This window comes from Eutrigla gurnardus, assembly GCF_963514095.1.
Source record: "Eutrigla gurnardus genome assembly, chromosome: 12".
In the NCBI taxonomy this organism is placed as follows: Eukaryota; Metazoa; Chordata; class Actinopteri; order Perciformes; family Triglidae; genus Eutrigla; species Eutrigla gurnardus.
The window spans coordinates 22,971,522-22,983,759 of NC_139926.1; the positions used below are offsets into that span (position 1 = coordinate 22,971,522).

The following is a 12,238-nucleotide window of genomic DNA, read 5'->3' on the forward strand; positions in this document are numbered from 1 at the left end:
TCAACAGAGATGGATATATATTAATAAAACCTGAATGTATGCGATAATTCAATTTGTCCAGTACGTTGTGATCACACCTTACAAGTTATTCATGTTCTGTTGTACACTTCCAGATGAAACTCGGCATCTTTACTTGTCTTGGAAAATTCTAATTAACATAATATCTCAATGGCATTAAATATATTCATGGAGAAAATAATACATATTAAAGCAAAAAATAGAATACTTTTGTGTTTGGTTTACATCCAAAGGCTATGTACTCGTGTACTTGTGTCTTAATACATATTTCATCATATTTTTCTTTTTTGGAGCTGCATCAAACAAATCAAATGTTGTAGCTTGACCCCTTTTTTTAAAAAAAAAAGCTGGTGAACAAAAGTTCAGAGATAAAGCTTATAATCTGCATTGCCTGGCCGAGTACCAGATAATGACAGAAACCATTTAGCTGCTGAACGACCCAAATGAATACTGAAATATGACAATGACGGTATTTAAGGGGGGGGGGAGTTGGGCCTTTTGGATGACAGCGGCACGCTGGGTAATTTCCCTGGAAGTTACTGCAATAAATTATTTTGACATCAGACCATGACATCACTGATATTTCTTAAATATGTTGTGTTGTGATATCAGAGGAATGGTTGACTACAATAATTTGACTATTTTAGTTTTTTAATTTATAAAGTTCAGGTTTCTGAACACTCTGAGTATAAAACTATGCTTTAGTAGTTCTCTAGTGTAGAAGTGTGATGTTGTAAATGTGTTGTAGTAGTACTATTACCTTCACCCAGATCCAGGACAGCCAGTACAGCGCTGCTCCGCACCTCTCCCACGTGATTATTAGCAATGCAGGTGTAGAGGCCGGCGTCGCTGGGCTTGCAATCCCTAATCCAGAGCCCTCCGTACTCCTGGTTCTCCATGTTGAGGAGTTCATCGTTGTGGTACCAGTACAGGCAGGGCTGGGGGTCTCCACCCACGGACACCTTCAGGCGGATGTCGCAGCCCGTCCCCACGGCGGCGTTCCTCATTTTGCGTGTAAAAACGGGTGGAGATGGGGTGGGGTAACTGGGTCCCTGGGGTTCCGGGACCACTTGCACCGTACTCGCTCTGGACCGCTTCGGGGGGATGATGGGGCTCGGGGGCGCCGCTGCTTCATCTGCCCCTTTTTTCAGGGTCATTTGCACCTCAGCTTTTCTCATGGTGGAGCTGATTTGGGAGATCCTCCAGTGGATCCCGTGGATGTGGATCGACTGGGCCCTCTCTCAGTATTCTGAGCCAACATCCAATGAGGGCATTAGAGTCTATGAACAGGCTTTACATATACGTTACTGTTAACAAGGTTCTCACATTTCTAAATTGAAGATTGAGAATCACCATCTTTTTATATGGAAAGCCAAATCAATAATTAAAATATGTAGAAAAGATGGAAAAATTTTCCTCAGATCGCTGTTCTGGCTTTTCAGAACAAAGAAATCATTGATTACCAGCTAATGAATCAGATAAGAGGTAGCTGCCACACTCCTGCCCCGAGGTATTTTTAGGGCAAGACCCCATTGGATCATGTTGCATTAACAGCTCCCTTGCCTCGTCTCTTGGAAGTGACGGCCCCTGCTCCCCCCCTCCTTTACCTGCTGTTCTCTGACTTTTCAGCCTTTTGTAACCATTTCCCAGTGTGTCGCTTCTCTGCAGAACCAGGTGGATCTTCAGTGAGTTTCCTCTTTATTCCCAGCAGCCTTTTGAGGTTTAGTTCTTGCTTAGATTCTATTTGAATGCGAAGCTTTAAGTCCCGTCCAGCGAGTTGCACAGTGACGCCCCCCACCTCCCCTTCCTTGTCCCATGAGCTAAAACACCCCACTCACGGTCTCCCCCTGCCTCTGCCAGCCTGTCCGAAGGGGGAAATGACAGTCGGAGACCAGCAAGCCTCACAATGACAGCTGCGTGGTGATCCGTCTGCCCACTCACTGCGAGGCTCCCGCCCCCTTGTCATTTTTAGCCAACCTGAGGTCAGTAGAACATGTGAGATGGTGCAACACTTAGAGGGGGGGTTGGTCAGTATGGGACAGATATTTAATTTGTAGGTCAAAAGCAGAGGCTGACGTTGGCCTCCCAATTCAGGTGGTCAGATATCATGAAAAGGGAAATGTTATCACTGCGCTGGCAGCTGAGGCCCCATAATAGATACTTGAAGTGTGTTCTACATGTTACGTTACTGGCAAAGTTGAGGCAGTATCCTCTCCCCAGAGTGGTTCTACCCATTTGAAGTTGGTGGCTGGTTAGTAGAACGGCCTGAAACACAAGAAACAAATAAAAAATAGGTTGGCATTAGTTATGTCTTGATAAATGGAAATATTTACATCAAATTGGAGACATAATATTGCAATTATACTACTCACAACAGCTGAATTTACAGCTAACATAGCATATTTCTGCTGGCATATTACTACGAATATAACATCACATTATCAATAATCAGCAATGGGACTCAGGATTGATTTTGCATGCAAACGTTACCTTCTTTTCCACCCAATTTTCCAGTTTGGCTTTAAAAAAGTCCGTCCATCTGATCGAATCTTGTCTGTCTGTCTGTCTGTCTATCTATCTATTCTTCCAAGCAATATGACAATGCATCAGCATAGGAGGGGAAGAAACACCATATCCTGGTCCTGGTCCTGGTCCTGGTCCACATCCCAGAACCTCCATGCAGTTAATCATCACGCTCTTCTTGGTCTCGCCCTCACACCATCCATTCTCTCTGTGACGGCATCCATCATGCACTGTGTTCGGAAGCAAAGTTGCACAGGAGGGCGGTTAAAGTGCATCACTCGAAGTGGTCTGGTGGCTGAATGCTAACGAATGCTAACGAATGCTAACGAATGCTAACGCGCAATCCCGCTAGCTCCTTTAGATCTTTAACGTCACTCGTTTAACTCACTCACCAAACTCTTTCTCCTCCCGTACATTATTAACAAATACCAAAAATCAAAATCAACAGAAAATGCAGTACAATTGCCTTAATATTGCACATATGACACGCTAGCTATTTCTGACAACTAGCATATTGCTAACGTTACAAATATGTAGCTAGCTTGCACAAATTCTCAACGAGTAACGTGGACGAAACCGTTCAATGTAAAATAAATACAATGAGCAAACAGGTTACTTAAAATGAATCCAGCTCACTAATGTTATTGACAAAAAGTTTGCTAGCTATCGAAGCGCGCCAATGGGAAGCAAAGAAAACAGTCAAAAGTGCAAAAAATACGGTTCATCAATAAACACTTGTGAAAGCTCAAATACAATTTCGATGACATTGTGAACATAGTAAATACTACACATTTACTGTTGGCATGTTCCATTACGTTGTAATGTTAGCTTCGAATTGTACATGTTGTCTCTGATATGTTGTGGCAGGAATCAATAAGCCGAATCAGCTGTGGAAGCCTCCATAATGTAGTCCGCTAATAAGCTAAATATTGTTTTTCTTCTGCTTTTAAGCAGCTGTGACTGTCAGCTGAACTTCCCTGTGATCATTTTGTAACTTTTTCCAAGGGTTTTTTGTTTTTTTAAGTTGCTGCTGCTGTCGTCACAACTTCTAATATTTTTTTTGAAGAAGCTGCTATTGCTGAAAAAAAAAAAATTTGCTGTTTGAAAATGTAGGTGATTTCATGAATCAGAAACAGAGCAGTGAATATGCTTCTAAAACTTTAATGATGATTGCAACTATACAAACTGTGTGGCACGTAAAATGGCAACTTGCTGTCTTCAGCTAAATATACATATATCTTAAACAAAAATATGTAAATACATTACTATCAAAGTGTACATGTTTAATATGAGTTTCTGTTGCACTTAATACAGTACATGTTGAGCTTGAAGTGAAAACTGAATTTAAAATCATAGAAAAGCATTTGAAAAATTCACATTCTTACACTTTACTTAAAAAAATAAAAATGACAGTTTACACCATCTTATGTTGAAATATCGCATCAAGGTCCAATTCTCACTTTTTCAGCTTTTTTTCGAATTGTTGTGTAGAAATATGGTCACACTTGAAATTGAAACTTGAAAAATATGTTTCCTCAGTGTTCAGCCAGACTGAGGAAAGAGAGGGGATTTTTTTGTTTGCAGTTAAGCTTTTAACCACATTGCCCTGGTGTACACCGGGCTGAAACCAAGGTTCTTTATTCTCACATGCACAACAATTAAAGGGAGGCAATCGTTGGCAATGAAAACCTTAAAATCACAGCATTTAAATATGCATTTTAAAAAGAAAAACACTGCGATGAAATCAAGAGAGCATAGCGTGAAAAAATATTTACATGCTTTACAATTTGGTGAAATGTTAAAGGGAACTGTAGGCAACTTTTCTCACATTGTCAGACTCCTTAATTAAAACCCATTAAACCCATGCTATACAGGTTGTGTTGAGTTTTTAAAAGTCCAACAAAAATGAGCTGCAGATAATCATGAGAACTAGAACTTTGTTGTCCGGCATGTGACGTCCAAATGGATGTTTGTTAGATGTCTATTTGTCTGAAGTTTAAATTTGTGTTATTCTGGGTCTAAAGGTGAAAGTTAGGACTGTTCAGTGGGCACCAATTTATTTATTTAATAAGGTGTCTCTTTGGTCTCACATGAACGTGGATGTGAGATCTGACGACACTGAAGACCTGCTGCTCCTCGCCACCGACGGCGTTCTCTCCAGGATTCCCATCTTCTTCAGTATCTGCAGCAGGTTCTTCCTGAACTTCTCCCCCACGAACGCGTACAGCACCGGGTTGACGCAGCTGTGAAGCAGCCCCAGGCTCTGCGTGACCAACATGGCCTGATCCACCACCATCCTCGCCGGGCACCGGTACGGCACTATCTTCGCCCTGAAGAAGGTGTCGGCCATCACGGCGATGTGGTACGGCGTCCAACAGAGCAGGAAGGCGACCACCACGAACACGATCACTCTCATGGCTCGCTGCCGCTGGAACCCCCCGCGGATGCGGAGGAGGCGCCGGACGGTGACCCCGTAGCAGGGCAGCATGATGGCCAAAGGGATAAAAAAACCCAAAGTGTGGCGAAGAACCCTGGTGGCCAGACGCCACATGCTGGCGCTGCTGGGATCGTACTGCTCGGCGCACACCATCTGGTTGGAGTTTTCAGACTTGAAAGCAGAGTTGAAAAGGCCCGGCATGGACAGAAGCGCTCCCACAGCCCAGACGCCTGCACAGACCCCCCAGCTGATGAGTTGCCTGTTGGACCTCCGCGCCGCCATGGCTCTCACGATCACCATGTAGCGGTCCATGCTGATGCAAGTCAAGAAGAGGATGCTGGAGTAGAAGCTGAGCTCTTGGAGGACGGTGATGATTTTGCACATGGCGTCCCTAAACACCCATCCCTGCGTGATGGAGGTGGCCCAGAAGGGGAGGGTGACGGCCAGCATGAGGTCGGCGACCGCCAGGTGGAGGAGGTAGAGGTCGGAGGGAGGCAGCGACTGCTTGCTCAGGCCGATCACCAGCCCCACGATCAGATTCCCAGGTATGGCCAGCAGGAAGACGATGACGTAGAAGACGCTGACGGCAATCGTGGCCGCGGCCGGGATGTCGAAGGGGTCGCAGGGCTGCGTCTCGGGGTCAAAGATGAACTCGGTGTCGTTGTAAGTGAAGTTGAGTTCTTCATAAATAGAGCCAAAGTCTAAAATGAAAGAAGAGGTGTTTGGATCTGGAGGACAGCAATAAAAACGTTTTAGTCAAAATACACGGAACTTATAAACCTGGAATGAAAAATACTAAATGTCCTTTTAAACAGATCAGAATGACTACATGATGTCTATATGTACAAACTTATAAAGTCAGTGTACATCAGCAAGGCAGGCCAATATGCTCTTTAAACACATTGTCATAAATAGATTGTAACAGTAAAAAACATTTCTTTTAGTTGTTTTAAAAGGAACATTTTTACATCTACAAAATTTCCAGGATAACAAACTGTAAATGTCTATCGCCTAGCTCATTATTACTACAAGGGCTTGACATTATCAAACCAGTTTATTCTGAGGATGAAAACACTCACCAGTCATTGTGATGTCTCCTTGGTGAGCGACGGCGAGTGTGTCACAAGGAGACGGGGAGCGGACACAACACTCTCGCACCCCTCCCATCACACCTCCTGCTTGCCTCACAAATGGTTCTCATTTGCTCAAGAATTCCAAAAAAGGAGGATGTGATTTCACATACAGCACAGGAGCATCTCACGTTTCAAGAATACAGCTGTTTAGATTTCTGTAGAAACTCTTATTTGGTGTATTTAAAGAAGTTTTTGTTGTTTTCTTTAAAATGAATTTATCACACAGTATACTTTGTACTTTATAGGACTACAGCGTACATGTAAACATCCAATCCCATTTGGATTTATATAGTTATACTACCATGTAATAACTTAATTTTTGTCAACTTTTTGCTTACTTTTCCCATATATAATTATATGTAATTCTAGTCATGTTAAGTGTTTGTTTATACATCAGTCCTTTGGTTATTTATAAACCACAAGGCTTCCCCCCTGACCAAAACCAACAAGATCATAACCATCATGAGATGTGCGGCCACAGTTTACAGAATCGAAAGAGAAAGCATCGGCACATGAAAGATTTATGAATTCAAAATAAAAACTAGGTGAGATGTTCAAGAAATGCAATATATTAGAAATTGTTTTACGCCCTTGTTGATAGAGTTCTAACATTTAAAAGAAAAATATATCGAGAATTCTTCTGTGTGTTGGGGAAATAAACCTCTAGCGGGGCCTCGATCAACATGCGGTGAAAATACCATGTGTCACATGATGGGTTTCTGATTGACCACCCGCCGCTGCTGAGAGGAAGTTCCCAGCTCATGATATGCGTCTGTGTTGACACATGAGCGCCAAACATCACATTTCCTGCCACACTGCTCAACCTCCAGTGTCACAAGTATCACAAATCCTTCCGAAGCAGATTTACGGAAGCAAACATGTTTTGAACACATGGGCGAGATAAATAAGTGGGTTACTCCACAGTAGGACTGGATTTTTGGGAACTTTAGATTGAAATTTCCCCTTCAGTCCAGTTTAGATAGCAACAGAACAACATGATGGTTTTGTGTCCATTTCATCTAACTTGGCCACATTTATCCATTTAGAAAATTAAAGCTTTCCTATTATGTGCTCAAAGAACAGATTGGTGTTATTTCTACTAATATATCCCGTTATTTAACAACGTCACATGTAAAATAAATCTAATTTGAACAGCGTCTACAGGTTCGGGCACACTAAACGAGAAGAATGTGCATAGAAAGTGAAAACATTTACATTTGCAGGTGGTTTAGGTGCTTGGTGCAACAAAGGAAATGGAGAAAGAGGGTTTTGTTGTAAGCAATGCGTTGCTTCAAAATGGAATACTTAATGTAAATGCTTTCAGTTTAAGCATAATGAGGGAAGTTAAATCATTCATACACTTCTGCTTAATTGTGCTTTACCCACAACCTGGTGAAAAAAAGAAAATAAGGAAAAATATAGATATAGCTCATATTTGGTGCATTTTCTAAATGGAAAAAAAAGTAGTTACGGCCTGTAGACACTAGATGGTGCTGAACAATAAAATTTGATGGGAGGCTTAAAACATGTAAGTGAAAGTATGGTGAACTTAAGGTAGCATGTTAGTTCAATGCAGATTTGCTATATAAAGGGTGTTAAGTGGCAATTAGTTTGTTATAATCATATTAAGAAGTGCAATACCCTCTTTAGGGCTTGATTTGATTGACATTTACTTGTCTGTCAAAACAGACTATTGACTCCAAGGGGCAGCAAATTTATTGTAAAATTTATTCTGTGAACCATTTTGCCAGTATTTAAGTGTTCCCACCTCGACTTAATGTACAATTGGAGAAGAAACAAAAACGTAAGAGGATATTTAACCATCATTAAAAAATTCTAAACTAACACCTTTCCTTCCACAGATTCACGTCGGACACAATTAAGGGGGAAAAAACCCCTTTGAAGAATTTCACTCCTGCATTCAGTCCAAGAATTCTCTTTCACCAACTTAAGGCCTTTCTCACTTAAAAAAAAAAAAAAAGGAGAAACGGATTTCCTGATTTAAATGACGGCCAAGTTCACCCCGACATAAATTAAGAGAAGAAAGTGCATCAAGTGTTCAAGTAGGGTGTATAGTTTGAAAGAACTTAACAGGTAAGGGGGGGGGAGGGGGGATGGGGGTAGGACAGTGTATGGTGGGGTGGGGGGTCACTGGCACAGAACTGGCAAATTTGCTGTGAGATTTCGAAGACAAGGGTGCAGACCGAGAAGGCAGACCACAGCCCAACCAACGCTCGACTGTACAGTAAGTCCTGCTGGTGCGTCGAGCGGCGGATCACAATCACACTGTGCTGCCCACGACGCATGAGAAACGACACGTGACTGTTAGCCTGTATAAAAATGATGCAAGTAGTCCCTAATTTAATTCATACTTTTCAAAGCCAACATAGGCTGTGATGGGAAGGGGCAGAAATGTTTAAAAAAAAGAAGAAAGGAACGAGGAGGAGGTGGGGGGGTGCTGGGGAACGGGGATGTCCATAGTTTTCCCCCACATGAATTCCCCCCCCAAACCCCCGTTTCATCTTTTAGCACGCCGTGGGTCCCTGCCGTTGCTAATGGTAACCGAAGACTTTGCGGCTGTTGTGGGTCCGGCAGCAACAACTGGAGACGCTCCATTGCCAGGTGTACGACCATTGGGTCGCCCAACGCCCCCGAACGCAGCGTCGCGGGGGGCTCCAGATGATGGGTTGTTGTTGTTATTGTTGGCAAATGGCGGCATGGCACCATTACCTGTGGGTTGAGATGGAGAAACGCAGGTAAGAACCAACAGGAGATTTATTTAATCATCCTTCATTGGTCTTTATCACATCAGACATGTTGACAGACTGGATCCATATAGCTTTGTTGGACTCTGGATGCCGATATTGTGCATGCCGACTCACTCTCCCACCACCGTGGCTTGTGGGGCATCCCATTCTCTCAGTTAAATAACAAAGCTAACGTACAGAGGTTGCATGGAGTTAGATTACAAGATCAAGCTCTATTCTGGAAAAGTTAGTAAAATCATCATGAGATGTTAAAATGTAATCTTAGTTTTTCATGTGAAACTATATCAAAGCATAAGGGATTAATAATACATTTGAAAAAACTATGCAAATCGTATTAAAAGTCATGTTTAGGGTCATGGGATTTGGTGTTTTTTGTTTTACTGCGGTATCAAATCAGGTAACGAGAATCATGGAATGTACGACTACATTTCTGGTATTGTGGTATCGCTGAGCATGCACAACGATGCAGTTTCCAATGAGCGAGTGACCTGGCAGAGAAGGGGTTATTTTTAGAATAGTCAAATATACTGACCTGGTGGGGCAGGTGTACCTGAATTCTGATTGGGCGGCGAGTTTCCCCTCTGATTCTGGTCTGGTTTACCCTGTTAGTGAAAGAGAACATGACATTTTTACATCCTACCACCATGGGGGTTACGACTGGACTTATTTTACCATGCAAAGTTAACCAATTAAAATTCTGATATAGGTCATCAAACTAGAGAAAGTTGGCCCTTGTTTGGACTTATTTTCTTTAAGAATATAACATTCTAGACACTTGATCAACAATTTCAGTGAGGGAGTGGCTCATTTGTTAATGACAACTTGGGAGTGGGTGCATGACTACTCACAGACTTGTTTTGCTGATTTGATTGGGTAACCACATCTGGGTTTGGTTCACTGAAGTTGGGCACTTCTGAATACACCATGCAGAACCTGTGGAGACAAAAACCCCATGTGTTAAGATAACAGGAAATCGAGTTTGCTGGAATTTAATTGCCTTGCCATAGTTTTGAGACAATCATTGTCTGACCATTAAGCATACACTTTGGCTTTGAAGTCTTTTGAAAAGGACTCACTTGACAGTTAAAATACAGAGTGAGAGTAGTGAAAATGTGATTCCTTGTGATTAAAAGGTTAAGCCGGTTAGAGAATATACAGTCGACAGTGTGATTGTTCCTGAATTATAAAAATGTGGTTATTTCCCTGCCGTGGGACTAATAAAAGGGTTCTTTTATCTTCAACATTTACTCCTGATACAATACAAACAAATGTGTATTACTGTTGATGCTTTGGGGAGGAAATTCCAACAGGGACAAGAATTTTACTGTAAGTATAAATAGAGTTGTGGCCAGCTACTCACTCTCCAATCTTCTGGAGATCCCCACCTCTTCCAGTGTAAAGGGTCAGGCAGCCTTTCCACATGGACGCATAGCTTTAAAAAAAAAAAAAGAAATCTCACATTAACTTCTGAAAACAGATTTCATAACCACCCGTCAAATGTAGTGTATTGCATGTGCACCAAGCTCAGCTGGTTGAATGGTACAAACGGTAAAAGTCACCTGTTGGTTGTAATCAGTTTCCTGTGCATGAGATCAAACCTACCCTCTGGTCAACTTGATGATGTCCCCTGCCTGAATGAGGCTGCCAAGTTCGTCCCAAACCGAGATGGCAATGCTCCCACTCTTGTCTGCAACCTTGCAGGAGCGCACCTCATGACCATCTTTCGTTTTGGTAACTCGTCCTTGATGAACAAAGCAATGGTACGTTAAAACAAACAAAAACAGTGCAAAACCTCCCTAATTTGGGTGTAGAAATAGATTAAGAAGTCAAATAATACATAAGTAACTGGCATTTCCGATGCCTCCCTTCAAATCAAGAGAAGACACCTCGGCGTCACGGTCCAAACTAACTTACCTATTTCCAAAACGATGAACACGATATTCAAATTTTTCGACCCGGCCTTCACATCCTTTAACAAAAACATGCCATCGCCTGTTGTGGTCGCCATTGTTAGTTTATAATAAAAAAAAGTACTCGTCCCCTCGCTGTCACTTGAACAAGTGCTGCTGTCGTTACTTTGTACTGGTTAGCGTTAGCTACCAGCCGTCCTGCGTTAGCTTTAGCTAAGCTAACTACTTAGCCGGTTAGCCAAACCCCTAACGTTTAACAGTTTATTGACACAAGGGTCGGCTTCTACGGTAGTCGACTACGTTCAGGTCAAATACAAGAAACACCGACACTGTGACGAAGAGCCGAAACATAACTATAGCGTTTTTTTTATCTTCAAAACACACTTAGCAGTGTGACGAACCGTTGCTAACCCGAGAGCACTGTGCTAAACGTTAGCTAGCTCGTGCAGCAAGCTAGTTTGCTAGCTGCCTTGTGTTGATTTCAAGATAGTTTCTGTGCATGTCTCTTTTTTGCGATTATCGCCATAATGACAGCGCAACGCGTACCAATGTGGCATATGAGCACCCGGCTATTTAGCCCAAAAGGTCTAACTCGGGATAAAATGGTCTTAATCAGGCTGACAGAACCCGATTCGCGAGTCAAGTCGGAGATGTTTCAGGTTTTCTTTTTTTTAAACAAAGATCGCTCCACTGGTTGTTACACCAGAGCTTGAGGTTTATAATCTAGTGTTGCAAAACTACTTAATAACAGTCAAGTCCCCTCTGCCATTTAGTCTATTCCAGTTTACGTTAATATTCTCAAGTTGACCGGATTTCCTTTGTGTGCTCGTTTTAGTAAGAGGAACTGTTAAAAGGTAGCTTCGCTCGCGCGCAGTCTGGACAAATTATTTTGTCGGAAGTGTTTCTATATCTAATTGTGGCCCCCCTACAACGTTGACGTTGTTCGAAAAGCCTGAAATGCCTCGGTTATATACACCAAAACACCAATAAAGTCCCCCCTTTTCCGCAAAAGCTGTCTAAAATCTGTATAATCGGTTCAGTTTCACGACTGGGTTCCCCTGCTTCAACAATGCCCCGAAAACTACGTCAACGTGGGTGCTGCCGGTCGTATTTATACGCCTCGGTCAGTTCCACTATCCCACCGAGGAAAGGGGGGGAAACACGCATAGAATTTTCCTTTTGTGTGATCTTATACAATCGAACCGTCAGATACTCACATTTACCAGGGGTTTTATCTGCACATACGACGTAATCACTAATGCAAGCGGACAATGTACCAGCTGTTTACAGAAAGGAGAGCGAGCAGTTGGTTTGTACCAAACGGATTCCATTCGCAAACAACGCGAGAGTAGATGAGAGAGAAAGCATAAGCGAGGGAGATCTATGCCAACGATTAAACTAAACATTTTGTTTACATTTGTTGGGTGAAGCCACATTATTAATTAATTA

The 12,238-nt window shown here is 42.4% G+C and overlaps 3 protein-coding genes across 5 annotated transcripts in view; all 3 read right to left on the bottom strand.

The window, feature by feature from the left end:
- spegb (striated muscle enriched protein kinase b) overlaps positions 1-1,873 on the bottom strand; it is a 28,794-nt gene extending 26,921 nt beyond the window's left edge. For both annotated transcript variants that reach the window (XM_084022381.1, XM_084022380.1), the window contains exon 1: positions 779-1,873. In XM_084022381.1, coding sequence (XP_083878507.1) covers positions 779-1,196 — 418 coding nt within the window. In that variant the 5' untranslated portion in view covers positions 1,197-1,873. The remainder of the gene's footprint in view (positions 1-778) is intronic.
- Positions 1,874-3,694: 1,821 nt separating this feature from the next.
- LOC311022396 (C-X-C chemokine receptor type 2-like) lies at positions 3,695-8,097 on the bottom strand. 2 transcript variants are annotated; one of them, XM_084023615.1, is made up of 2 exons: positions 6,058-8,097; positions 3,695-5,679 (listed from the first exon to the last, which is right to left on the bottom strand). In XM_084023615.1, exons 1-2 carry the CDS (start codon positions 6,143-6,145, stop codon positions 4,628-4,630), a joined length of 1,140 nt encoding a protein of 379 aa, XP_083879741.1. In that variant the 5' UTR covers positions 6,146-8,097; the 3' UTR covers positions 3,695-4,627. The 2 variants fall into 2 exon arrangements, with proteins under 2 accessions (XP_083879741.1, XP_083879740.1); XM_084023614.1 differs by having other exon boundaries at positions 3,695-5,706.
- Positions 8,098-8,255: 158 nt separating this feature from the next.
- Positions 8,256-11,859, bottom strand: nabp1a (nucleic acid binding protein 1a). Its single transcript, XM_084023617.1, has 6 exons — positions 10,794-11,859; positions 10,482-10,620; positions 10,240-10,311; positions 9,728-9,812; positions 9,412-9,481; positions 8,256-8,841 (listed from the first exon to the last, which is right to left on the bottom strand). Exons 1-6 carry the CDS (start codon positions 10,885-10,887, stop codon positions 8,630-8,632), a joined length of 672 nt encoding a protein of 223 aa, XP_083879743.1. The 5' UTR covers positions 10,888-11,859; the 3' UTR covers positions 8,256-8,629.
- Between the last annotated feature and the right edge of the window lie 379 nt (positions 11,860-12,238).

Excerpts from the sequence above, each read along its gene's own strand:
- nabp1a (XM_084023617.1), bottom strand. The coding sequence starts at position 10,887 with ATGGCGACCACAACAGGCGATGGCATGTTTTTGTTAAAGGATGTGAAG. Across the intron at positions 10,312-10,481 it reads ATCATCAAGTTGACCAGAGG|CTATGCGTCCATGTGGAAAG; the intron begins GTAGGTTTGATC and ends TTTTTTTTAAAG. Across the intron at positions 9,813-10,239 it reads GATCTCCAGAAGATTGGAGA|GTTCTGCATGGTGTATTCAG; the intron begins GTGAGTAGCTGG and ends TTGTCTCCACAG.
- LOC311022396 (XM_084023614.1), bottom strand. The coding sequence starts at position 6,145 with ATGGGAGGGGTGCGAGAGTGTTGTGTCCGCTCCCCGTCTCCTTGTGAC. Across the intron at positions 5,707-6,057 it reads AGGAGACATCACAATGACTG|ATCCAAACACCTCTTCTTTC; the intron begins GTGAGTGTTTTC and ends GCTGTCCTCCAG.